Source organism: Daphnia magna, linkage group LG2 (genome assembly GCF_020631705.1).
Source record: "Daphnia magna isolate NIES linkage group LG2, ASM2063170v1.1, whole genome shotgun sequence".
In the NCBI taxonomy this organism is placed as follows: Eukaryota; Metazoa; Arthropoda; class Branchiopoda; order Diplostraca; family Daphniidae; genus Daphnia; species Daphnia magna.
Window position 1 is genome coordinate 7041497 of NC_059183.1, and position 23435 is coordinate 7064931.

A 23435-nucleotide genomic window follows, 5' to 3' on the forward strand; every position below is an offset into this window, starting at 1 on the left:
ATTCTTTCCGACGTTCCGTATACGCATTTACTACAAAGAAAAACGAAGATAGGGCTTAAGAACAGGGTGTAGCAAAATTTAACGTTCATTATTTTTTGTGGAGTTCCACCATTTATTCACACAATATTTAAACAATTGGATGTCCAACAGGGGAAGCACGATGCTTAATTAGTCACTTTCTTCGGATGAAGAAACATCATCTGAATCCAAATCCGATTCCGACGATGAGATCATTCGAGCAGCTTCTGCTGCCACTTGTAGATCAGTCGGGATTGCGCTTAACACGGGTTTCTTTTTCAGTGTTAATTGTGCCATTTGTTCTTCAAGGTCAGATTCTTCTGACGAGTCATCACTGTTGCACATAAGGTTGATTGCAGCCCGCTCCAAGTCTACGAGATTTAAATTAACATCTTCTTTGGTTAATTCCATCTAAGAAAAAATTCTGTTAGCTAGCTCGATTGTTACGTAAAGAACTGGAATAATTACCGATTTCAGACTTTCACTTAATGAAGCCAGTGTTTCGTCATTCGATTTCTGGATCCAGACGCAGTAGTCGTGAATGTATAGTTGATTAAGAAGGTACCGGGGATCGCTTTTATTGAATAACTGATAGATTTGTAAGAAGCATCTCAAAACAGACGTCCGACCCTCTTTCAGAATGCAGCAAGCATCTTCAATTGCTTTCAGTGACAATTTGAAGCTGCGAAATAGTGGAAAGCAAAGGCTTCTACGCAAGAAACATTCAACAACTTGACGAATCGACGTGAAATTCTAAAAAAAAACAAAAAACAAAAAGAAATCAGTACAGGTCTTCGAACAAGGTTCACCTTCGAAGAATAATGTAGAAAACGGGTAATACCTCTAGCCAGGATAGAGTTCCACTGATCTTGGCGATGGCCCATGCTGACTCGACGGTTGGATCAGACATAGTGATTCTTGTGTCGTAACAGTACGCTAGTAAAATGTCAACCAAACCCAGATATGTTGACTGCAACTGGTCATGATCCAGTAGAAAATCTTTATTGGGGAAATTCTTTAAAAGATTGGTCTCTGCTTCTGTCCATTCTTCACCAACCCTACTTGGCAGTTGGTAATGAACCAGTGGATCAATCATATCTGTCTGGAAAAAATCAGCCAAGTAATGCTCTGGATTAAATTCACTTCTTTCTTGTTCTAATCTTTCTGTTCTCCTTTCTGCTACTGACTGGTTGTCAGGATTTTTCACATCTACAACTTGGTGCAGTTCTTCAGCAAGTGTGGCAAACAGCCCAGAGTGTTTCAAGCCAAAGCCATATCTTGAACTACTTGAAGGTAGATCTGTTTCTGTTTCAACTTTTTGTTCCACAAACCAATCAAAATCTGATTCCGAGTCATCTTCTGTGCAGGTTTCACCAAGGACTTCTATGTCTTTGCTATCAACCCCTCTCTTCCCCTTGGGTTTGAGAAGACTAGAGAGCATATCTAATCCCTGGAAATAAGTTCCCTTTGTTACTTTAGGACACGTAATTTTGAACTCATTAGTGTCAGCATCAAAGTGTGCTTTGGCCTCATCATTTTCAATTATTTCTCCAGGCAAGTTGAGGCGAACATAATAAGGGTTTGAATGAAAGCGAAAATCAGTACCGTCCATATAGATTTCTGCGTCTGATACTCGAGAGAACGGAGCGTGAATAGTGACAAAAAGGTAGTTATCATCCTGGCTGAGTTTGAAACGTGGAGTAATCATTTTCAAGAGAACAGCAGGCGAACACTAACTACCTGACACACACGACGAACGCATGTCAATAGAAGCGATTAAAACGACATCTAACGTGCATATCGTGAACGAATTTTCATGAAAAATACATTCGTACGGAAATTGTATTTGAACGAGAAATCAGATGAGATAATTTTCTCTTTTTAAAATTAAACTTGGCTTCGAATGCAGGAATTCGAACCTTTCTCAAAGAAGTGTCTTTGACCATATTCCTAAGAGACAGTTATAAATCAGAGGAAAAGAGCTCTAGTATAAATAAATAGTAAACTTATTTGTTAACTGATAAGCTTCCTCGACTAAACATAATCCGTCAGGCATAATTTATGCTCAGGTCGGAGGTCTTCTATTGGAATCCATTCTTCAATGGGCTCCGTAAAAGCAAGTTCTTGCTTAACCTTTGGTAGATTGAAGAGACAAAAAAAAAAAATACGTAAAAAAAATTGAAATAAAATAATGTACATTTACAACAAGAAACAGGAAATCGGAAGAAAATACAAACCTCTTCAACGCGACGCATAACACGTAGCATGTTTGTGCCAGCCAGTTTTTCTAAATCCGTTTCGCTCCACCCAAGGCGTAATAATTCGACGAAGATGTTGGGATATTTTGATACATCGTCTAGGTCAGTGGGAACCCTTCAAATACGTTATTAGCGATATTATGTAAAAATATTTAACATTTTGGTGTTATCTTTAAAATAATATATATATACTATAGTATGTTCTAGATAACAGTAAAAATCAAACCTGTCAACTCCGTTAAAGTCACCTCCTAGTCCAATATGATCCGCGCCGATGAGGTTACGAATGTGTTCTATGTGACGAATGACGTCTTTGATATTGGCCGATTTTCCGCACGAGAGGAATTCATTATAAAAAGCCACCATGATTATGCCACCATTGTTCGCCTGATAAAGATGTAGAATTTTATTTGATTTCAATCAAACCAAATGGATGTCGGTTGAAACCAACCAGACGACGAAGGATATGGTCGGGAACGTTTCGAGTATGATTGCAGACAGAAAAAGCTCCCGAATGGCTAAAAATCACGGGTGCTTTTGACACGTTTAACACGTCTTCCATCGTCGCAACTGACACATGCGAAATGTCCACCATCATTCCCAAACGATTCATTTCTTGCACGACCACCTAAAAAACATAAAATGTTAAACAGTGATTCAAACGTACCGGTAATATATGTGTCATTTAAATTTTGGACTCACTTCTCCAAAGCCGCTAAGTCCGTCGTGAATAGGTTCCTGACCTGGATTGTCTAGCTGAGAATTATCGGCCCTACATAATCAAACAAAATGAACTTCAAATGTTCAACTGATGGTCTGCTGAATTTTAACCAACAGCATTCATCAGTACCATGGGGTAGGGCAAGAATGAGTGAGGGTCATGTATCGCACTCCGAGTCGATAAAAGATACGCAAAATACTGAGCGAATTGCCCATAGCGTGACCACCTTCAACACCAATTAGGCTGGCGATTTTGCCAGTACCAAATACATCTTCAATCTCTGCGTCGAATGATAAAACAAAATGAATAGTGTGAGCACACAGTTTTGCATTACCAGTCGCTTAAATCATACCTTGCGCCGTGGTGGCAAGTTGGAAAGTGTCCGAATAAAGGTCGATGAAGCGGTAGATGAGATCAATTTGCTCAAGGGCCTTTTGAGGGGAGTCATTGTGCTGAGTTTTGCAGTTGGTGTAGGCCACCCAGAACTAAGACGAAAGTATACAAATTTTATTGCAATATAAAAATGACGAGACATCATTTCAATACTACCTGAGCGCCAACTTTCCCTTTACGGAGACGGACAATGTCCGTATGTGATGTGGGATCAGAACTCCAAGGTGTTTTATCCGAAAGATCTGTCAAATTGAAGTTAGCCAATCGACTTTCAGCCAGTAATCGAATCACGTGCGGTAAATCATTGTGCCTGTTAAAAATGAAGAAGAAAGTGTACCTTACTCATCACTGTGGTAAAATAACACGAATTGCTGAGTGAATTGAAAAGCATAACGTACCCGTCGATAAGAGGAACACGGTCAAGGAGTTGAGAAACTATAGCCAACTCGTCGTTTACAGAAATGACTTGAGTTTCCGAAAGCTCGTTAGCAACAGTTTTTGCTTCGCTGTCGTGCAATGATTCTGGTATTTTGTTCAATGTTATTCCCACCTTTTCACCAAGAGGTCTATCAATCAGCTTCGCGAAGGCAGACACTTCAGCAGAGATAAACGCCAACACAATCATCCACACGATAACGCTTGATTGTGCCATTTCTTTTTTCTGTAGTGAAATCCTAAATTTTTATTCAAACTTGCCAGGGGAAAAGCTGGACGACTAGTGATTCAAAACGACCGTGGATGGTCGGCTATAGAAAAGAAGCGACGAACAAAACAGTTTAAGCGACTGCTAAAAATAGGTTCAAGATCACGAAAATCTGGAACAGAAACTACGAAAAAGTTTAACGCATGTTCCACCCTATTTTTCGATGTCTGCTCGGTGACAGCATTTCTTGTGCTTATAGATAGGACAACAAAACGACGTTTTCAAATATCGTTGAAGACAGGGCACAAAACAACGTTTAAAAAGAAAAAGAAATAGATACATGCATACTGTTTATCTTTTGTTGTTGATCACGAAACTAGCTAACTGAAGGCCAATGGAGCGTTCGTATGTGTTAGAAGTTGGGATTTTCCATTTTGGCTTACGCACGTTTTTTTCGTAGAACCCCACGGGTGCATTGGTGTTGTCTTTGCTGGTTAAAATAGGATTTCCTGGAACTTGTTCCATGCTGTTTTTCAAGGGCAGCCAAGGGTGATTGGGTCTCTTTGCAACCAATTTGTATGTTCATACTACGTCGCTCACAAAAGTGCTTAACATATGTGGGTAGGATTGCAACAAAAAGCACCTTTTATCATTATTAATTTTTGGCGCGTTCCACCGAGTCACGACTATAACACACTCAGATGCGATCTCCACATTTATCATCCTTTTCTATCGTATATTTTTTTAAAAGCCCTTGTACTCTCGGAGGAAGGAAAGTTGTTTGCTCCGGGCGTTGGTTTTTCTGTGCAGCTTTTCTAATTTTTTTTTGCTTTCTTTCTTTTCCCTTTAGAAGGCGACTACGTTATCACGAGTTCCCTGCCGCCATCTTCCTCTACCTGGCCTGTAAGTATAAAAACTCACAACGTTCGAATGCACCTTTGCTGTGGATTCGAACTGTATCAGACGAAAAAGCGACGCTGTGGCCTCAGCACTCTTCCAAACATGACGAGACTTACGTTGGTTTGTTTGTCCATTTGTCTGCTAGTGTCTGTGTACGATGTCCAGTCCGCTGCAGTTTTGGTAAGTCTTGTCCTTATTATCTTTTTTTTTCCTGATGGTGATGTGTATTATAATTATTGTATCCAGGAATCGGGAGTCAGAGTCACTGACGCCGCCAAGGTGGTGATTGACAAAATCAAGGCCGGCAAGGATTTTCGCTACGGTGTATTCCTCGTTAAAAACGAGACGCTCATTGATGTTGAATCGACAGGTACGATGGCTTAAGTTGTGACATAAAATTAGTTGGTTTGGCTTTAGGGAAATTATCTATTCTGAATAGGCAGCCGCACTGCGAGTTACGATGAATATTTGAAACATTTGAAGGCTGTCAAACCAACAGGAAAAGAATGCCGTTATGGTGTTCTCGATGTCGAATTTCAGTGCAAATCTTCTCCAGTAAATATTTAAATTGCTTTCCAAATTTAGACACAAAAAAAAACTGATGGTTTCTTTTTTTTTAATTCTTTTGGATGGAAAGGATAAGAAGAGAGACAAACTTGTTTTGATGTCTTGGTGCCCCGATGAAGTTAAAGTGCGATCTAAGTTTATTCACGCCGCCTCCGTAGAAGGTATGAAGAAGGCTGTTCCAGGAATTTCCGCCTTTGTTCAGGTGAGTACTTTGCACATTAATTAGCTAACCGAATTTTCCTATTTAGCCAATTTTTTGCATATACATTTGAAATATCAGGCCAGCGATGATGAGCAAGCTTCCATGCCATCGGTTCAAGATAAGCTCACAAGGACAGTGACCGCTTGTTAACCGAAATGCGAAAAAATACCTGCTGGAACTAAAACAATCAGAATTTTTATCCCTTTTGCTGTGTTAGAATTACGCATTTTTCCCGCCTATTTTCAAAATAAATTGAAACGTATTACGTCTTTGAAATACCTTCATCTTCAAGGTTGCTGTAGAAAAATGACGTGATATTGTCAAGTGAAGGTCAAACCATCTTTTATAAAATGAACCCGGTGTGCATACGCCCAAAAGGTGGGCGCAGCATCTTTACAATATATTCTATCCCAAGGTGATGGACGTCAAAACCGAACACGTTTGAATTTTCTATGCATAAGGAACAGTGATAATGAACGAATAACTTAACAAACGCCGCAGACGTAATCTAAAAACTGGATGTCATTATGAGAACTCGGGAAAAGGCAAAGCTCTTACCTGGGAATCGTCTTTTTTTTTGGGTGGGGGGCTTTTTTATATCTTACATATCTACACATCTTTGCATACACATTTTACACGTCTTACTTGCCATGTATTAGCGTATTTAAATTAGCAAAACGATGTTGGATATTGGAAAACGCAGTTGCGCGATGCACAGGTAACTGGTTTGTCACGCGTTTCACATAAAACCAGTTACGTGCCAATAACCTCTAGTCATCTTTGGTTCAGCAACAGGAAAAACCAAATCAAAATGAACACGAGGACATTGCCTATCAACGTGATCCCCATCATGTATTGGTCTAAAATAAAATCTATAAAATGTAAACTTCACGAGACAAACATTAAAAGCAATAATTTTTTTCTACACTTAAAAACAATAAAATGAGATGCGCAGATGTCTTCGGAAGACTTCTTTCTAACGTGCGTGAACACCGTACACTTAAACGGTTGGTCCAATTTATCTTCATATGGCTGAAGTAACTGATGAAGGTATCGTTAGGGACACAAGCGGCTTGGCCACATCAGAATTTTCCGCTAACCTGTAACACACGGAAGATAGAGGACAAATCTTCTAACTATGCAAACCCCTTCCGAAAAACCTGATTGCCTAAACTCAGGAATAACTTGCATAGCGTTTCAATCAATCGGAATTTACCTTTGAGCAACGTCTTTTCCATGCTCTCGTCGATTCGGGCGTGGTGGGCAACATGTAAGCCATTGTTTGTATCCAAAGTCTTTGCCTTTTTCGGTTAGGGTTACGAGAAGAGAATAATATGACTTTTATAATTGATAACAACAAAATGGCAGTGCTTTACGAACCGAATAGTTCACCCTCTTCTAAGGTTTGTGGCAAGTGCTGGTGCAGAGTTTCAGGTAAAGTCAACGCACACAGGCCACCGGCCACCATCAGACCGCCCATGATCATCAGAGGCAGCACCATCAAGCTTTCAGTTCCCTGTATTTTGGCAACCAAAGAGAAAAACTTGATATTATTCATTTTCTGGAACACGACGCAATTAAAACTGACCAGGTAATTGATGAGAGGAATGAAGATTGGGCCGAGCATTCCTGCGACGCCACTAATGCTAATACCGATACCGCGTACAACAGTTGGATATAGTTCAGACGCCATCAAGGGTAAGACCTAATGAGGTGTAAAATTGGACAGAAAAATTTAATGATTTCCTGCCCTAATGCTCTTTCATTTAGCGTGCAAAATTTCGTTACCACAAAGGCTGAAGATATTCCGAATTTTCCGATGCAGTAGAGCACAAGCATAACGACGTAATCTACAGGACGTGAACAAAAAAATTAGGTAATAGGTGTATTTAATATTATATCGACGGACGAGGATTTGTCGGCTGACCATCTTGGAAAGACAGAGTTGCTAGACAAGCAACTCCGCCCAAAATCATGGAGAAGCAGAGCGTCCATCGTCGACCCCATCGATCCATCGTTGGCCAAAGAAAGAAATATGTTGGCAGTTCCGCCACGCCTGCCAGTAGGAAATTCAGGTATTCATTGCCGCCTAATGCGGGCGCGTAATAGGAAAGGCCAACGTATACTGAAGTAACTGTGAACCTACGCAAAAATGTATCTTCCGTGCTAATCGAATTAATAGAAGAAAAAGCGACAAACGGAAAGTACCAGATAAATGTGACGATTGCGGTTTTTCGGGCCATATTGGGTGTCTTCACCAAATCAAGCGCTCCATAAGTCGGTTGGGAACGGCTGGAATCCATGTCATCGCCCGACTCTTCAACGTTAGTCTAAAATAAATTATGAGTACATTTTTAATGAAAGAGCTTTACAATGGTAGGTAGTGGGTAGGGGGGTGGGTAGGTAGGTAGTGGGAAAGGTGTTCAAATACTTTGAACTGATTGAAATATCCAGCTGGGAGGGATCGTTTGTTGATGCGAGCCATCTTCCGGATTTCTACTTCGGCTTCCGCTAATCGATTCTGCGACAACAGCCATCTGGGAGATTCGGGTAAGACCCTATACGAAACGTTTATTAAAAAGGTATCGAGTGTTCATAGACATGCAATCTTCATTCTGATGGAAAGTACCACCAATAGAAGAAGAAGGCTAAAAACGGAAGAGAGGTGGCCAGTGACATTTGTCGCCAATCACGAACCAGCCACACCACCACACCCAACAGACACAGTGTGCATGAATAAACCACGTTGGCCAACAGGGCAACATGAGTCCGCCACGATGGGCCTACCAGTTCAATAGCTATCGAAACCAAAACACAATCAGACAATACAATTAGGGAGGAATGAAAGAAACCAAGTAAAAATAAAAAGAATTCAGAAAAAGAGGGTTCTGCATAGTATACCCATGACAAAAGGAGTTCCCATGATAGCCGGTACGGTAAACCCAACTATAAAAACAATATGAAAAAGTGTATAGTGTGTACATGTTTGAGATTAAGAATAGTTAAGTTATTACCGCCAATCCTACATGCTAACCAGATGCCGAAAGTGGGAGCAAATGCGGTTGCGATAGCGAATATGCTCTCAATCAACAGGTAAATGAAAAACGCTGGCCGTCTCCCCATGCTGATATGTCAATTAAAGATTTCAGGTGTCAACAATTTTATAGCAAAGTGAGATTTGAAAAAATAAATAAATAAATAAAATTAGAAAGCACTCACCTGTCTTGAATGTACCCGAAAATCCAGTTACCAATAAGCCCGCTAATGCCAAAAAGAACAAGAGCCATCGTCGGATAGAAATCTTTATCGCACACCAGTTCCCACTATCAAATCGTTAAAGGCAACAAAATATCAATTGATTTAGAAGAAAGGTGAATTTATAACCGGAAATCAGTCGTCATTTGACTAAATGAAAAGAGGAAACGTAGTAATGGGGAGGGACAAACCGTTCGGATTGATTTGAATATAATTACCCTTTGAAACAAGACCGCGCTTATTCAAAGCGGCAGTGATTGACAGTTATTGGAAGAGTAGTTTCCTGTCTTGGCTAAGGTGGTTTTCCATGGGTTAAAAAGCAAGCAAACCGAGACGAAAGTGGGGAGAGGGAAACGAAACAAAACAATGTTTGCCAAGCGTAACTTAAAAACTTACTTCAGTCACTACTGTGGTTGTCTCTTGATCATTGTTCTGGAACTTCCAGCCCGCTTGGCATGGCACTGTTGGAATATCCGATGATGACAAATTTCCGCTAGCTTGAAGTAGCACAGTAAGGTCTTCCTCGACGGAGTAATTCCGCGAGTACATCGAACATGAACTAAAGTTCCATCTCCCGTCTTTGTTCCTCACGAACGGAATACTAACATTGATGTTTTAAGTCTTAAGATGTGGCAATTTTTGTTTTACATGCAAAAACGAAACGAGAAAACAAAAAATGAAAGTGAATATTTTAGAAATACCTTGCGTTGCGGATAAATTCTTCCGTGAAATTGCGGTCCGCCAAATCGAGATCGGGTATAAGGCATCGAAATTTCGGCTGCGTGGCCATAAACAGCTGATTGTACGCGTGAAAACCACAGGGTATCATCCCGGGAAGAAAGACAAACCACACCATCAGTTTCTGATAGTTTCCGTACTCACCCACATCGGGCAAAATAAGATCAAAATCTATTGTCATTTCAAATGTCGTGTCTCTGTATTCGTATCAACTTCAAAACATGAAAAAGGAAAACGAACGAGGAGTGGCCAAGATGCACACCTATGCGGGACTGCGGTCTGTAACCGACTGCAGAGAATAGTCTGCACGCTTTGCCCACTAGATAACTACCGGCATCGAAGGAACGAACCACGACATAGCGAAACAACTGGGGTAGGGGAAGAGTAAGGAAAGTTAGAGGCACTTCCAATTCCGAGCGGCCGGAACTAACATCGCCCTGACAACATCAGCTCTTCGCATTCCGCTGGTCTCCAAGTGTAGCAGTGTCTTTTGTGAGTATTTTACAATAAAAGACCCTGTCATATAAGGAAGTGGGGTTTGAAAAAGCAGAGGGGTTGGGGATGAGAAGCAAAAAGGTTCAACAGATATCAATGGTACAAAAAGAGAAGGATACCATAAAGCGAATCATAAAAGAGGAACTGGGTCGAGTTACGCTAAACAAAATTTAATAAGAGACATCTAGTGGATGTCGAACTAGGAACATTAATAATTTAAAATTGATTTACCTGTTCCACATTGTCCGCAATCAGAAACTAATAATTACGCAAAATAATCGATACCATTGATAAAATAATTTAAAAATGAAAAAATGCGGTAGGTCATTTGACTGAAAGAACAAAGTTGGCATTAGGCTTTGAAGGATGCAGCTGCAATACTAGTAACTTGAAAATTATTGTGAATTTAGAATGAGAAACCTTCAAGGTTTCAAGTAGAATTCACTATTAAAACATCTTCAAATAGGTATGTAGAAATGGGATGGAGCAGATTTACTATACTGCCACTTGAAGTTTTCAAAATCAATATATGCCTTTATGGCTGATATTGCAAATGAAAAGCAAAAAAAATTTTATTCAAATTCAAAACTACACGCAAGATGCAAAGTCCAATTGAGCATTGGCTAGTCACTATTTCATTCGTTTCAAGTTTCATCATCATTCTGTGTGGATACCTTGATACAGATAAAACTGCTTTTCACACGATAGGTTTGCCAATCGGCCGTTAGATGACAGTTTGAATGATTTCAAGATCAGTAGGACCAGTGGCGCGTCGTTTTCGTTTTCAATATACGATTGGGTTTTCAATATGGCGGACTTAAACGCGGCCAGTCGATTTGAAAAATCGTTAGGTTTGTTGACAACACGTTTCGTCAATCTATTGCAAGAAGCTCGCGATGGAGTGTTGGATCTGAAAGTGGTGAGCATCACTAATCGACAAATTATCATCCGTTTGGGTAACTGTAACGGTTATGTTTCCTTAGGCTGCTGATACTTTGGCCGTCAGACAGAAACGGCGAATTTACGATATAACAAATGTTCTAGAAGGCATAGGATTAATAGAAAAAAAGAGCAAGAACAGCATTCAGTGGAGGTTTTTTTTAATGCTTTATGTTTAATTTTATGTCATTGATAACTGTTTTAATTTTATAGAGGGGCAGGCCCTGGATGCAATACCCAAGAGATCGGAGAAAAGCTTGCTCAGTTGAGGAATGAAGTGGCATCCTTAGACACATTAGAAAAAAACTTAGACCAGCACAAACAGGTATTTTCCTTTCAGTGACACATGATTCAGCCAGCAATATGGCCTGATAGTTCAATATATCGATAAAACAAATATGGAAGTTCTGCTTCTTAAAACGATTTGATTCAAACAGTTGACTCATATAAACCAATTGGACTTTTACCCTACAGTGGATACAGCAAAGCTTTCGTAATACAAGTGAAGATAGTGTCAACAGTCGATTAGCGTACATCACTCATGACGATCTTTGCTCAAGCTTTGAAGGTGATACATTATTAGCCATCAGAGCACCACCACATACTCACCTAGAAGTTCCCATTCCAGAAGAAGATCAGGTGAAAATCTATGCAGAAGCATCCTTTAAGCATTAATGACCAAATAAACTTAGATTCCCTTACAGAAACGTCAGTATCAGATACATCTGAAATCACAAACAGTTCCCATTCACGTCATGCTGGTGAATAAGGATAATGAAGGCACTAGTCCGATTGCTGTACCTGTACCTCCCCCGAAACGGTTCTTAACGGTAGTACATCTTCGGCTTTTTTTTATTACAAAATTGCTGATGTTTGTTTTTTTGTCTGTCTGTGTGTGTGTGTGTATGTGTATGTGTATGTCTGAGCAGGAAACACGGCGTTCGCCAAGAAAATCTCAGTCCCAAGATCAACAAGAACCGTCTCTTAAACCTATGCAGTCAACTGGTGCTGATGCGGAGGACGCTGAAATGGAAGAGCTTGTGTCCGATTCGTTCCTCAGGTTGAGTCCGCCTCCCAGCGAGCGGGACTACTATTTTCATCTTGATGAAAATGAGGGTCTTACGGATTTGTTCGATATGCCCATCTCGTCTTTCTGATCCTGCATGCTGCTCAGCAGACTTTAGCGACGTCTGTTACACGAGTGATGACTCTAACCTGTTCTCTTTCCCCTACCTACTTTGGCACTGGTGTGGTTAGCAGCTACAGAAAAAGCTCACCGTTTGACGCAGCGTTAAGTTCAAATTCAACCCTGTTGAAAATTAATTCATCGACTTGTTAAATGAAGTATCCTGTCAGTTTTCTTCCTATCACCATCAAATGATGTTATGTGCTGTATGTTAGGAAAAATCCTCATCAAAATGAATACAAATGAATAGAACCCGATCAGCCCTAATTTAGTAGCATTTACTTTGCTGCTTTTGATTTTTCATCCGCCACGCTAACCAATTAGATGTTAACATTGTATAATATATTTTTATTGTGTCGGAAAACTAACATTGTCAAAAGAAAAATTTTAGATAAATAGCAAAATGAGAAAATCGCATGCTGTCAGTATCAACCCTTATCTGTCAGAAACTAGCAGACGAAAAAGGTTTTGTTTTCGGACAAACAAGTAAGAACTATACGCAGCAGGCAACGTCATCACACCGGGCCAGGCAACATTAATCATCTCAATGTACAACTATCTGGTCATTTAATCACTCCATCAACCACAGGTGTTGAAAGTAGATATTTTAAAAGAAAGAAATCATTTAAATTTACAGCAAATTTTAGATTGTACAATGAGGAAGCGAGGAGAACTACTAGCAGAAAATGGACGTTCTTTGTTGATTGAAAAAGAAAGTAGTTACCAAATCAAAGAAATGAAGGAAGCGCCGCTTATTTGGAGTTGGAAAGGCGAAGGCAAAAACATTGCCCTGCTCTTCTTTTTGTATTTGCTGCAAGGGATTCCTTTAGGATTGACTGCCAGCATTCCTCTCATGCTACAGAACCGTCATGTTAGCTATAAAGAACAAGCAGAATTCAGCCTTGTTTTTTGGCCATTTAGTTTGAAACTGCTATGGGCCCCAATAGTGGACTCCTTGTATTCATCTAAAATGGGCAGAAGAAAAACTTGGGTAATTGTATCATTTATGGTGTCCTCCAAATAGGTGCTAATGTGTATTGTTACTTTTACAGCTTGTTCCTGTACAATACCTGATTGGAATCGCCATGCTGTTTTTGTCAACTAGGGTGGACCAATACCTGGATTCAGAAGGGTCACCTAACATCCAATTGTTAACTGCAGCATTCTTCACTCTAAACTTTTTAGCTGCAACACAAGACATTGCTGTGGATGGATGGGCGTTGACAATGTTGCACAGGTATTTCTACTAATTGTTCATTTGCAAAATATTTGATAAAACTCTAACAAATAAATTTTCTGTTATACACAGGAGTAATGTTGGATATGCTTCAACTTGCAATTCTGTAGGGCAAACTGCTGGTTACTTTTTAGGCTATGTTGTCTTTGTTGCATTTGAATCCGCAGATTTCTGTAACAAATATCTACGGAGTCAGCCAGAACCATACGGGCTTCTGACATTGTCCGGTACAGTATTAGAAATCACGCATTGCGTGTGGTCAAGTTTATATTTCGATCTCTTATATGAATTCTAGGGTTCCTTTATTTTTGGGGAATTATTTTCTTTATCACTACAACATTTGTGTGGTTTTTCAAAAGAGAGAAAACTCAAGCACAAGAAAATAGCGAAAGAGACGGTGATGACGGCAATGAGCAGGATTTAAGCATTATGGAGACTTACAAGCTATTGCTCAAAATATTTAAACTTCCTGTCATCAGGTGGACTGTAGTAGTTCTCTTAACGTGCAAGGTAACTTTAAGCATTCTAGGATTTCATTTGTCGATATTATTTTCCCCGTTTTATCACTTAGATAGGATTTTCAGCGTCCGATGCAGTTTCCGGTCTTAAATTAGTTGAAATGGTAACAACGAGAATTTTCACGCCTGTTTGATTATTGTGACCATTGGGTGATCACGGTGTTATTGTATCTTCTAGGGAGTCCCCAAAGCGCAGTTGGCCTTGCTAGCCGTACCTTTGGTTCCTCTTCAAATCGTTCTGCCACTGTTTATTAGTCGATACACTGCCGGGCCCCGTCCCATGCAAGTATTCATTAACGCCATTCCCTATAGGTAAACGACCTAGTTATTAAACAGCAATAACCAGTTTAAATTATTTTATTAATGGACCAACTCAACTTTCAGGTTAATGTTTGGATTTGTGTACGCTGGTCTTGTATGGATAACTCCCTGGTTTCAAAGTAGCGACGGCCAGTTCCCTTTTTATTACTATTTAACCGTTGTTATCATTTACGCTATACATCAGGTACCACCATTCGCATTCATTCGTTGATTTCCACCATATACATATCATTTTCCTAGGTCACAGTGTACAGTATGTTTGTTGCCGTGATGGCATTCTTTGCCAAGGTAAGAGTTTGCATATTCATGATTTATTTCTTCAAGAATTTATCCTTTTATGAATGTTCTTCATTAAAAGGTTAGTGATCCTCAGGTTGGAGGAACCTATATGACGTTACTAAACACAGGTGAAGTGATAAAAAAATTTATTGCCATTTTTTAGTCACTTGAGGGTCTCCCTTGTTTTCCAAACGTGATTTTGCAGTGTGCAATCTTGGAGGAAACTGGCCCTCTACATTAGCTCTTTGGTCTGTTGATGCCTTGACTTGGAAAAGCTGCCACTCAGGAAATTCTATCGTTGATGAAACTAACAAGTGCCGCAATTCAGCCGAAACACTGGCAAGTCGTCATTTTCTCGATGTTTAACTCCATCCATAAAACTTTTTTTTTTTTTGCATAGTTATGTACCGAAGCTGGAGGTCAATGCTTGGTCGACTTGGATGGCTTTTACGTTGAATCGTTTATCTGCATTGTTTTCGGATTTCTATGGCTCCGTTGGGGTCGCCGAGTTATTCAACAGTTACAGTCAAAGGACGAAAGTGCATGGAAAGTTCGCAACAATTTGTAAAAGCAAGTGATTTCAGTTGCTTTTTGCATTACTCTCTGCAAAGGGATATGCGCATAACACAGTGTGTTATTTCTATCATGCTTACATTTATCTGGAATGTTAAAATGTATTAATACATGTTTTAATGGTTGTCCTTTTTTAAATGGCTTCCTTACTTCTATGATTTCCCTTGTGTTTGGATAGTCATGTGTTGCATGACTTTCCTTTTTTGTGCTTATCTTGCTTCATAGGTTTGACCGTTCATCCTTCGCTGATAGTCGATACAATAGCTTCAAGCACAATATAACGTTAGTCATTTTTTGTTTGTTGTTGTAATCTCTGACAGAAGAAACATGGCTGGATCCCGAGTTGCAGTGGTACGTTTCAAATTCATGTTCTCTTACTTACATGTGTGTTACATCCTTCCATGCAACTCATTTAATATTAACTTCATTACTTGGATGCTAACAGGTTACTGGAGCAAACCAAGGCATTGGCTTCGCAACTGTTAAAGAACTTTGTAGAACGTTTGATGGGTCAGTTTACCTCACTTCTCGAAACGAGAATTTGGGTAGGACCGCAGTTGAAGAACTTGAGAAACTTGGCTTGCGTCCCAAATATCACCAACTAGATATCGATGACGAATCTAGTGTTCTGAGACTGAGAGACTACCTGAAAGCAACTTACGGTGGTCTAGATATCTTGGTTAACAATGCTGCGATGTTAATTCTGGCGAAAGATGAAGATTCAAGGGAATTGTTTGCAGAAAACACGCGTTCCGTAGTGCAAACTAATTTTTTCAACACGTTTCGTGTGTGCAATATTCTTTTTCCCCTTCTGAGGCCTCACGCAAGGGTAGTCAATTTGTCTAGCAGCATGGGCCACATTTCCCAGATTGAGGGTCAGAGTGAGGCGGCCACCACATTAAGAGCCACATTTTCTTCTCCGGATCTCTCGTACGAAGAGCTGTTGAAACTCATGAACGATTTTCTGGAGTAATTTTTTAAAGAATGCTTAGTTGCTAAATTTCTAAATTAAAAATTGTTTTTGCATTTTCGTAGTGCTGTAAAACGAGGAGATCATGCGGATTATGGCTGGCCGCGGAAAAACTGGGTTTCTTACATTGCGTCTAAAATCGCTGTAAGTGCGATGACACGAATCCAACAGCGGGATTTCGATGTTGATCCACGCGAAGACATAATCATTAATCACGTCCATCCTGGCTACGTCAATACGAAAATGGCGTCCTTTAAAGGGGTGTTAACAATTGAACAAGGTAGCTGAATATGGAACTTATTGCTGTGTGACCAATCACACCACTTGATTGATGTTAATTTTTGATTGATCAGGTGCTGCTGCTCCGTCCTGGCTGGCCATGTTGCCACCCAACGACGTCACAAATCCCAAAGGAGCCTACGTTTGGCACGATAAGACCATCGTTGATTGGGTAAAAGGACCACTTCCGGCGGAATACTAATCAATTGCTTACGAACGTTTTCCATAATACTTGCAAGTTAAAAAGAATTTTACTTTTGAAAGTAAATAAATTTGAAGAACATAATCAGATTTGGCGAAATAGCACGGCTAAATCTGTGTGTATCAGATAGTTATGCATGAGCCCATGGCCTTGCATTTGATGAGGGGCAAAGGGGCAACTTGTTTTATTCCATGGCAGTTTTTCCATCACCATCGACTTAACACTCAAATGAGTTTATGGACGAGGCTTGGGAAACGACCGTGGAAGCAGAGGGGCTTCCCCGTTTTTCTTAATTTATGCTTCAAGGTGTTGGTTACTTGTACAGCTTAAACATACGTGTATAGGATAACACATCCTTCACGTGTTGTCGTGACGGTGAGTCGGTAACGAAAACGGTTTGATAAGAAAAAAACTGACACACTCTTCAAACACACCAACAACTTTTGAAGATTTTGTAATCAGGGAAATCTCGGTTGCGGAGAATATGGAGGACATCAAGAATACGGCGACTGGGGGACGTAGTACGTTCTTTGCATTATGTACGGACCGTGGATGTTCGTTCGCTAAGCATCTGAGATAAAATGTTTGATAAGAAAATGGCAATTGTATCCCTTATTCTATCATTTCGTCAAATTTGTCGTCATGGAAAAAATTCCTTTTATTTTATTTCCAAAAGTAAGGTCTGATCCAGAAATTAGAAGGGAAGGTTAGGGGTGGTGTCTTTTGTTGTTCGTCCTCCAGATCATCGTTCAAGGTTTTGTGGCTTTTTATAACTCAACCAACTCGATCGGGTGTGCGTGTTCAAGAGGAGAACGGAAACCAAAACCCGTGACGATGCTTTAGTATAAAAGGGCACGAATTTGGGCTCCATCGACATCAGTTCTTCAGCCATCGACTAAACTCTTCAAAACTTTACAACCATGAAAGTCGTGGTAAGATTCTTGATTCCTTTTCTCAAGATAAAACGGCAATTTTATTTTTTTAAAAATTATTTTGACGCTAGCAATTTTTACATATCTACTTGTCACTATTCAAATGATTAAATCAGATCGCACTAGCATGCCTGATGGCGCTTGCCGCCGCTCTTGACGAAACGGACGCAGTAGTTGAGGCATCTGATTTAGATGTTGCCGAATATCACAGGCGCGGTGGGTACTATGGAGGATACCGTCATGGATATGCAGGATATGGTGGTGGATATCGTGGAGGATACGGTGGATACGGATGGGGCCGCAAACGTCGTTCGGTTGAAGAAGAAGCGCTTGCCTCTGATTTGGAAGCTGCGGAACATCACCGTCGAGGATATGGAGGCTATGGAAGTCGCGGAGGCTATGGTTATGGTGGCTATCGTGGTGGATATGGGGGCTATGGTGGTTTTGGAGGTTATGGGGGTCATCGTGGTTTTGGGTTCTACGGTTAAAACCAAAAATCAATTTCCGAAGATACCTGTGCGATTGTTACTGTTCTGTTTTAACCTTTTCGCTCCACGTTACCATTGTTTAATTAGTCTGTTTCAAGACCCTTGCAATGATCGACTCGCAAAAATTGGTGTGCTGTAACCATTCGTTTTCTAATTCAATAAAGCGTTTGCATTTTCACGATGTGCGTCTCTTGGTGCGCATGGGTTGTGCGCATGTTGGATGTTGCAAAGACTTTCCATATAAGATTCTGTACTCGAGTCGGTTTCAGTTTCACACTATGATCTGTTAAACTGGAGATTGAGATCTTCATTTCGCATGACTTTCCAAGGAAAGGTTTGTAAACATTAGTGCAGCATCGATCGTCTCCCATTACAAATTAATGCAGATTGTTACGAAGTATTCGAGCGCTCGTTTCTATTAGCACCCAAGTCTAGTGTTGACTGAAACTTAAAAAAGAAAAAACAACACACACACTAGTGTCGTTAAAGTTTTTTTTTTAAACGATGTCATGTTTTTTTTCCGTGATTTCTTTCGTTTGTCTTTAAAATATGTAGTAGTATAGAAGTAGGATATTATTGACAGGATTTATTGTAATCAGCAGGCATCTGTAGTGTAGTGGTTATCACGGTTGTCTCACACACAACAGGTCCTCAGTTCGATCCTGGGCAGATGCATCTTATTATTTTATTCCTTTCGTAATTGTAAGTTTCCTTTAAGCAAAGAGCCGTAAACGATGCCAGTATGAAACCCTTGTGTTATTCATGAGACTTCGTGATTATCGATTCGTATTCGACACCTTAGCCGCTTTGATATAATACCATCTACGAAAATTGTCAGTGTTTTTATTCTCTACGATCGAACGGCTTGTCCAGAAATCACTTTATGACACGTACGTACGTCTTTCAAATACCTTTGCGAAACAATACTTTTTATTATACTATTTTGTTCCTTTGCGTCTACCGCTTATTAACAATGAAAATTCTGGACATTTTTGCACTGGAATCCCGCGTAAAAACCGCTGGTGCACGAGGATTTTCCAGTTATTTGCTCTTAACTTCTGTTTCAAGGTCTTGGTTTCTTGTAGAAGTTATACACGTTCAACACGAAAGAACAAGTTTGTCACGAGGAAGGAACATGTATAAAAGGGTCTAGTAAAGAATGCATTCACAAATACTTTATAGCCATTTTGAAAACAACACTTGAGGGTTTCGCAACCATGAAACTTGCCGTAAGATCAAAATTCCCTGACTTCAGTTTAAAACAAACCCTTCACACGGCAAACTGTGAAGCGTGAATCTTTGTCCATGTTGGGTATTGAGCTCATTAGTTTGGACGTGGTGGACAAGATGCGTACCCTCATGCACAAAGTTCATACTCTAATGGACCTGATACATACTCCAGCGGGCGAGGACGCCGAGCGAGCTTAAGGAAAGTCAGTGAAATGTAATGAGCATTCAGCCAATTGCCGAGGATATCTTCGACAATGATGTTGCCGAGAGCAGAAGAAACGGTGGTCATCATGCTGGACAGGGAGGAGGGCATCGGGGAGGAAACACAAAAGGATATCGTCTTGGAATAAACAGAGGTAGCCATGGTAGACACGTATGTGGGGGCCGCAAACGTCGATCCATTGAAGACACCGATGGCTACGGTAATATATCAAATATAAACTATCCTATAGCTATGATGGATACGCTGATACGCACCCCACAATTATGGCTCATATGGAGGCTATAATCATTGGGGACGTTAAACTCTACCCAATGTGATAGGGCTGTTATGGTTATTTTGGTCATTTTTAGTTAAAGACGATGCTGTTTCCTTCACCATCGATCCGACGGTGGATCAAAGAATCCAAAAACGTACGTAATTTTAAAAAGAAAGAAAGAAAATGCAAGGAAAATTGGTTGCTGGTTCAATAAAAAATGTCGACGTTGGTATCAATGAAGCGTGTCATTTTTATTCATTCCTCATTTGTTAAAATTGTCCATGAAAGGTCTACTTCGCGGGTTCATAAGGCAAATTCAAAAAAGCATAATTCATGTTTTCTATTAAGCGGTATATCAAGTTAGAATCCTGCGTATTGGCTCCTCGCTTCGTGTGATGAAACACAAATTCATCGGAGCAGTGAACATTGTGCCATCTCAGGAGTCTTTCTGAGATATTATCGCGCCTTCAGAAACTGTGCCTTCTGAACGAAAACCCATTACAACATGCCAATACAGCACTGACGGTCGATTGACAATGCCGACGAAGGCGATTAGTTCCAATAATAAAAGTGAAAGTAATGTACCAATCCGAAATTGGCGCACGTACGGTACAGTATGAGCAATAAAAATAGCCCAAAACGAACCTGATGTTGCAAGAGCTCTTCACGGCACAGGCGAATTCAACTTAAACTTACGATCTCCTTATTCTTCTTGAAGAAGTGCCCAGTGCAAATTCAACCATTTGGGCTACTGTATTCCCGTAAATCAGGGTATCAAATAAATCCAACGTTGGATCCTTATCTCCAATTTTTAAGTAAAACTAATAATAATTTCTTGTTATTGGTGCGGTAAAGCCGGATAGTTGAAAAATAATTGAGGAACGCGGAACGTTATGATAAGAGAGAAATTTTATTGAATACGAAAGAGGGAATTTTGGAGAAAGTGGACCGAAAAGAACAATTTTGGGGAAGAGACAAATATATAAGAAAGGAAGATATTAACAATATGTGCAAAGTAAAACCAAACATTATTCAAAATATCAAACTGTGAATTTTGAACTTTGGGGTCGAAAAGAACAATTTTGTGGAGAGGGATTCATAAGTAAAGAAAGATATTTACAACATGTATAAGATAAAATTAAACATTATTGAAAATATCAAACTGTGAATTTTGAACTTTAGAATCAAAAAGAACAATTTCGTGGAAGAGACAAATAAGTACAGAAAGATATTTACAACATGTATAAGGTATAGAAAGCAACATTATCAAAAATATCAAACAGTGAATTTTGAACTTTGTCGCGTCGAAAAGAACAATTTTGCGGCACATATATACATACTGTAAGTAAAGAAAGATATTTACGTTGTGTAGAAATGATGATGAAAATAGGAGTCAGCATCGGAGGTGAAGGATAAATTAGACTTTTTAGACTTTCTGCTCCTTGAACAGGCGCAGGCAGCTGCCTAATTTTCCGCGCAACACGCACTTCTTGTTCGATTCATCTTCAACCATGTCTACAAAGTAGCGGTGCCACAGCTGCTTCTTACGCTGAGGTGTGAGCTGTCCTAAGGACGCAAAAGGAATCTCGACGATGGATGGTAGAGATTCTACAATTTGCTTGGCCACGTTGCGGCGCCCTTCGTTGTTCCCTTGTGTAATCAAGACTCGAACTTGACTGTGCGGCCCTCTTGGTGGCGTAACCACTACCCTTACGCCGTGCGCCTCCTGGAACGCCCTGACATGTTTCCCCTCTTTGCCGATAATGTGGCCGTAATGTTGCGAAGCAACGTTCAGTTGATAGCTTCCAGGTAGTTCTTGTTCAACGACTGCGTTGATGACCTTAAAATCGCAAGATTTCACGTTAGGCGGCGCCTCCTGTTTGGCTGGTGGTGATGCCACAGGTTTCACCTCCTCAACGACATCTTGCTTTGGGCTGATGTCAGCCTGAAGTCCTCCAGACGATTCCAGGAGGACGGAATATCCTTGGATATCTTGATTCCTAAAGCGGATATCCATACAGGGAAATACGGGTACCTCTGGCTTCTGAGCGATCTCCCCACAGCGCGGAGCTGCTGCCTCTTGCACGAGTGGAGGAACAGGGACGTCCTGCACGTCATCTTGGGAAGATGGCTTGGCAGATTCGTCAACAACAGCCTCAACAGCTTGTTCATCACTAGCGTGCAGTTCGGGCAAGTCTTCATTCTCCACCAGAGTAGCAACGGGGGGGTGCTCCGATTCCGGAGTGATGAGAGTCGATCTGCTCTGCCCTTGTGTGATCATTTCCAATTCGGCAAGCTTGTTGGTCTGACAAAGGTTAACTGATTCTAGTTCTGCAATTCTTGCTGCGCTGGAAACCAGTTCAGCACGAATTTGCAGTAACTCGCTTTCGCGGCAATCAGCTGCTGTTTGTAGGGCTTGCACGTTGGTCTGTGCTGCTTGCCACTTGGATTGAACGTCGCCGACTTCTTCGGCCAGAGCGGCATTCTCCACGACAGCTCGGTCTCGTTCAGCTGTAACGTTGATCAGATCATTCGAAACCAAATCGTTCTGGCAACGAAGACGAGCATTATCCAACTCTAGTGCCAAATTTTGTTGGGATAAATCGTCATGCATTGCAATAATCGCGTCACGATTTGCGGCTCGAAGATCATCAAGATCATTTTCGAAAAGTCTTTGTTTAATGTCGATTTCAACCTGAAGGTATGAGCTCTTCGCTTGCAGATACTCGCGTTCGGCTGTCTCTTGACAATAAAGTTGTTCAGATAATTTCTGCGTCTGCAAAGCGAATTCGTCTCTTTCCTTTTCCAGTCTCGACGCTTCCTCCTTCAGCAGGGCAATCTCATCCTTAAGGTCACCAGTATTGACGTTTCCCGAAGTCGAAGATTCTTCACCGATGTCGACGGACAAAACATGGGGATAGACAGAACTTCTCCCGTTCAAATTGTCGACATCAGTAGAAGAAATAACTTCGCGCTTTCGAGCCGAATACCAATGGTAAACCGTTAAGGCAGACACTCCTGCAGCAGCGATTCCAAAGATTACTCGATTCATTTTTGCGTTGAAGAATCAAGTAGGATGGATCACTAAAACTTGGTATGAGCACTGGTCACTAAAACTTGGTCTGAGTACTGATCACGAAAACTTGGAAAGCTGGAAATAAAGATAAAATAAAATCAAACATTTTTTCCTATATACAATAGGTCCAGATGAAGGACAGAGCAAAGCTCCTGGCCTCTGATTTTTTGTATTTTCGACGGGAATTTTTTTTTAAATGACACTTGCTGGCTATTTTTTTAATTAAGGTTATTGAAAAAACATTGTTCAATCATTTAATATAGATATTTAAGTTTTTTTCGTAAGTTATTGCATTAAAGGCAAGGCACTTTCAAAGTTTTGGGAGCGGACGATCGATCTAACTTTGTATTATGCGCGGAACACATTATGGTATCTTAATTTTTGTATGTTAAATTTTATACATCTTTTCAGAAAAATGTGCGACGTGCTTCAAATTTAAAGATATTGTAGTCCTAACATGAACGTTAAGTCTATTGCAGGCTATTCGCCGCTTTAATACAATCACATATATTTGTTTAAATTTGCATATCGAAGTT

At 40.3% G+C, this 23435-nt stretch overlaps 9 protein-coding genes and 1 non-coding gene across 16 annotated transcripts; 6 read left to right on the top strand and 4 right to left on the bottom strand.

The window, feature by feature from the left end:
- Positions 1-88: 88 nt before the first annotated feature.
- On the bottom strand, positions 89-1779 carry LOC116916520 (protein SHQ1 homolog). Of its 4 annotated transcripts, none has more exons than XM_032921775.2 (4): positions 1624-1778; positions 860-1468; positions 487-771; positions 89-429 (listed from the first exon to the last, which is right to left on the bottom strand). In XM_032921775.2, exons 1-4 carry the CDS (start codon positions 1693-1695, stop codon positions 169-171), a joined length of 1227 nt encoding a protein of 408 aa, XP_032777666.1. In that variant the 5' UTR covers positions 1696-1778; the 3' UTR covers positions 89-168. The 4 variants fall into 4 exon arrangements, with proteins under 4 accessions (XP_032777666.1, XP_045024704.1, XP_032777665.1 ...); XM_045168769.1 differs by having other exon boundaries at positions 860-1116; positions 1624-1773; XM_032921774.2 differs by having other exon boundaries at positions 89-389; positions 860-1779.
- A 63-nt stretch (positions 1780-1842) lies between these two features.
- Positions 1843-4172, bottom strand: LOC116916521 (dipeptidase 1). 2 transcript variants are annotated; one of them, XM_032921776.2, is made up of 10 exons: positions 3789-4172; positions 3547-3700; positions 3350-3482; positions 3127-3277; positions 2979-3048; positions 2728-2904; positions 2503-2663; positions 2256-2391; positions 2037-2151; positions 1843-1968 (listed from the first exon to the last, which is right to left on the bottom strand). In XM_032921776.2, exons 1-9 carry the CDS (start codon positions 4040-4042, stop codon positions 2053-2055), a joined length of 1335 nt encoding a protein of 444 aa, XP_032777667.2. In that variant the 5' UTR covers positions 4043-4172; the 3' UTR covers positions 1843-1968; positions 2037-2052. The 2 variants fall into 2 exon arrangements, with proteins under 2 accessions (XP_032777667.2, XP_045024705.1); XM_045168770.1 differs by having other exon boundaries at positions 1843-2151.
- Positions 4173-4221: 49 nt separating this feature from the next.
- LOC116917869 (cofilin/actin-depolymerizing factor homolog) lies at positions 4222-5967 on the top strand. Of its 2 annotated transcripts, none has more exons than XM_045168777.1 (6): positions 4222-4267; positions 4884-5113; positions 5180-5303; positions 5373-5488; positions 5571-5702; positions 5781-5967. In XM_045168777.1, exons 1-6 carry the CDS (start codon positions 4237-4239, stop codon positions 5850-5852), a joined length of 705 nt encoding a protein of 234 aa, XP_045024712.1. In that variant the 5' UTR covers positions 4222-4236; the 3' UTR covers positions 5853-5967. The 2 variants fall into 2 exon arrangements, with proteins under 2 accessions (XP_045024712.1, XP_032779365.2); XM_032923474.2 differs by lacking the exon at positions 4222-4267 and adding an exon at positions 4634-4805.
- Positions 5968-6535: 568 nt separating this feature from the next.
- On the bottom strand, positions 6536-10023 carry LOC116916517 (beta-alanine transporter). Its single transcript, XM_032921769.2, has 14 exons — positions 9659-10023; positions 9354-9558; positions 8922-9025; positions 8717-8826; positions 8604-8648; positions 8332-8500; positions 8134-8260; positions 7911-8032; positions 7630-7844; positions 7491-7552; positions 7291-7407; positions 7083-7218; positions 6919-7003; positions 6536-6802 (listed from the first exon to the last, which is right to left on the bottom strand). The coding sequence occupies exons 1-14, from the start codon at positions 9874-9876 to the stop codon at positions 6727-6729; spliced, it is 1791 nt and encodes a 596-aa protein (XP_032777660.2). The 5' UTR covers positions 9877-10023; the 3' UTR covers positions 6536-6726.
- A 923-nt stretch (positions 10024-10946) lies between these two features.
- Positions 10947-12572, top strand: LOC116916524 (transcription factor E2F4). 2 transcript variants are annotated; one of them, XM_032921779.2, is made up of 6 exons: positions 10947-11109; positions 11174-11283; positions 11343-11454; positions 11604-11768; positions 11834-11959; positions 12059-12572. In XM_032921779.2, exons 1-6 carry the CDS (start codon positions 10999-11001, stop codon positions 12284-12286), a joined length of 852 nt encoding a protein of 283 aa, XP_032777670.1. In that variant the 5' UTR covers positions 10947-10998; the 3' UTR covers positions 12287-12572. The 2 variants fall into 2 exon arrangements, with proteins under 2 accessions (XP_032777670.1, XP_032777669.1); XM_032921778.2 differs by having other exon boundaries at positions 10948-11109; positions 11822-11959.
- A 171-nt stretch (positions 12573-12743) lies between these two features.
- Positions 12744-15368, top strand: LOC116916519 (acetyl-coenzyme A transporter 1). Its single transcript, XM_032921771.2, has 12 exons — positions 12744-12904; positions 12963-13306; positions 13368-13552; positions 13625-13779; positions 13848-14062; positions 14124-14174; positions 14249-14382; positions 14455-14575; positions 14632-14679; positions 14750-14798; positions 14876-15009; positions 15071-15368. Exons 2-12 carry the CDS (start codon positions 12971-12973, stop codon positions 15236-15238), a joined length of 1596 nt encoding a protein of 531 aa, XP_032777662.1. The 5' UTR covers positions 12744-12904; positions 12963-12970; the 3' UTR covers positions 15239-15368.
- A 73-nt stretch (positions 15369-15441) lies between these two features.
- On the top strand, positions 15442-16783 carry LOC116916523 (carbonyl reductase [NADPH] 3). Its single transcript, XM_032921777.2, has 4 exons — positions 15442-15594; positions 15689-16212; positions 16279-16493; positions 16567-16783. The coding sequence occupies exons 1-4, from the start codon at positions 15571-15573 to the stop codon at positions 16692-16694; spliced, it is 891 nt and encodes a 296-aa protein (XP_032777668.1). The 5' UTR covers positions 15442-15570; the 3' UTR covers positions 16695-16783.
- A 707-nt stretch (positions 16784-17490) lies between these two features.
- On the top strand, positions 17491-18292 carry LOC116916527 (shematrin-like protein 2). The gene is made up of 2 exons (XM_032921781.2): positions 17491-17626; positions 17743-18292. The coding sequence occupies exons 1-2, from the start codon at positions 17615-17617 to the stop codon at positions 18112-18114; spliced, it is 384 nt and encodes a 127-aa protein (XP_032777672.1). The 5' UTR covers positions 17491-17614; the 3' UTR covers positions 18115-18292.
- A 424-nt stretch (positions 18293-18716) lies between these two features.
- On the top strand, positions 18717-18789 carry Trnav-cac. The gene has a single exon. It is a non-coding gene; the product is annotated as a tRNA-Val (tRNA).
- A 1925-nt stretch (positions 18790-20714) lies between these two features.
- LOC116916518 lies at positions 20715-23263 on the bottom strand. The gene has a single exon (XM_032921770.2). It carries the CDS (start codon positions 22873-22875, stop codon positions 21250-21252), a length of 1626 nt encoding a protein of 541 aa, XP_032777661.2. The 5' UTR covers positions 22876-23263; the 3' UTR covers positions 20715-21249.
- Between the last annotated feature and the right edge of the window lie 172 nt (positions 23264-23435).

Coding starts and splice junctions, on each gene's coding strand:
- LOC116916517 (XM_032921769.2), bottom strand. CDS start 9,876: ATGACAATAGATTTTGATCTTATTTTGCCCGATGTGGGTGAGTACGGA. Junction 7,408..7,490: donor GAATATCTTCAGCCTTTGTG/GTAACGAAATTT, acceptor ACACCTCATTAG/GTCTTACCCTTGATGGCGTC. Junction 7,219..7,290: donor TTCCTCTCATCAATTACCTG/GTCAGTTTTAAT, acceptor GCCAAAATACAG/GGAACTGAAAGCTTGATGGT.
- LOC116916518 (XM_032921770.2), bottom strand. CDS start 22,875: ATGAATCGAGTAATCTTTGGAATCGCTGCTGCAGGAGTGTCTGCCTTA.
- LOC116916523 (XM_032921777.2), top strand. CDS start 15,571: ATGGCTGGATCCCGAGTTGCAGTG. Junction 15,595..15,688: donor CTGGATCCCGAGTTGCAGTG/GTACGTTTCAAA, acceptor GGATGCTAACAG/GTTACTGGAGCAAACCAAGG. Junction 16,494..16,566: donor GGTGTTAACAATTGAACAAG/GTAGCTGAATAT, acceptor TTGATTGATCAG/GTGCTGCTGCTCCGTCCTGG.
- LOC116916524 (XM_032921778.2), top strand. CDS start 10,999: ATGGCGGACTTAAACGCGGCCAGTCGATTTGAAAAATCGTTAGGTTTG. Junction 11,284..11,342: donor AAGAACAGCATTCAGTGGAG/GTTTTTTTTAAT, acceptor TTAATTTTATAG/AGGGGCAGGCCCTGGATGCA. Junction 11,769..11,821: donor CCATTCCAGAAGAAGATCAG/GTGAAAATCTAT, acceptor AAATAAACTTAG/ATTCCCTTACAGAAACGTCA.
- LOC116916519 (XM_032921771.2), top strand. CDS start 12,971: ATGAGGAAGCGAGGAGAACTACTAGCAGAAAATGGACGTTCTTTGTTG. Junction 13,553..13,624: donor GCGTTGACAATGTTGCACAG/GTATTTCTACTA, acceptor TGTTATACACAG/GAGTAATGTTGGATATGCTT. Junction 14,799..14,875: donor TATGACGTTACTAAACACAG/GTGAAGTGATAA, acceptor GTGATTTTGCAG/TGTGCAATCTTGGAGGAAAC.
- LOC116916520 (XM_032921773.2), bottom strand. CDS start 1,726: ATGATTACTCCACGTTTCAAACTCAGCCAGGATGATAACTACCTTTTT. Junction 772..859: donor GAACTCTATCCTGGCTAGAG/GTATTACCCGTT, acceptor GTTTTTTTTTAG/AATTTCACGTCGATTCGTCA. Junction 430..486: donor TAAGTGAAAGTCTGAAATCG/GTAATTATTCCA, acceptor ATTTTTTCTTAG/ATGGAATTAACCAAAGAAGA.
- LOC116917869 (XM_032923474.2), top strand. CDS start 4,649: ATGTGGGTAGGATTGCAACAAAAAGCACCTTTTATCATTATTAATTTT. Junction 4,806..4,883: donor CCTTGTACTCTCGGAGGAAG/GAAAGTTGTTTG, acceptor TTTTCCCTTTAG/AAGGCGACTACGTTATCACG. Junction 5,114..5,179: donor TCCAGTCCGCTGCAGTTTTG/GTAAGTCTTGTC, acceptor TATTGTATCCAG/GAATCGGGAGTCAGAGTCAC.
- LOC116916521 (XM_032921776.2), bottom strand. CDS start 4,042: ATGGCACAATCAAGCGTTATCGTGTGGATGATTGTGTTGGCGTTTATC. Junction 3,278..3,349: donor ACTTGCCACCACGGCGCAAG/GTATGATTTAAG, acceptor CATTCGACGCAG/AGATTGAAGATGTATTTGGT. Junction 2,392..2,502: donor GACTTTAACGGAGTTGACAG/GTTTGATTTTTA, acceptor ACGTATTTGAAG/GGTTCCCACTGACCTAGACG.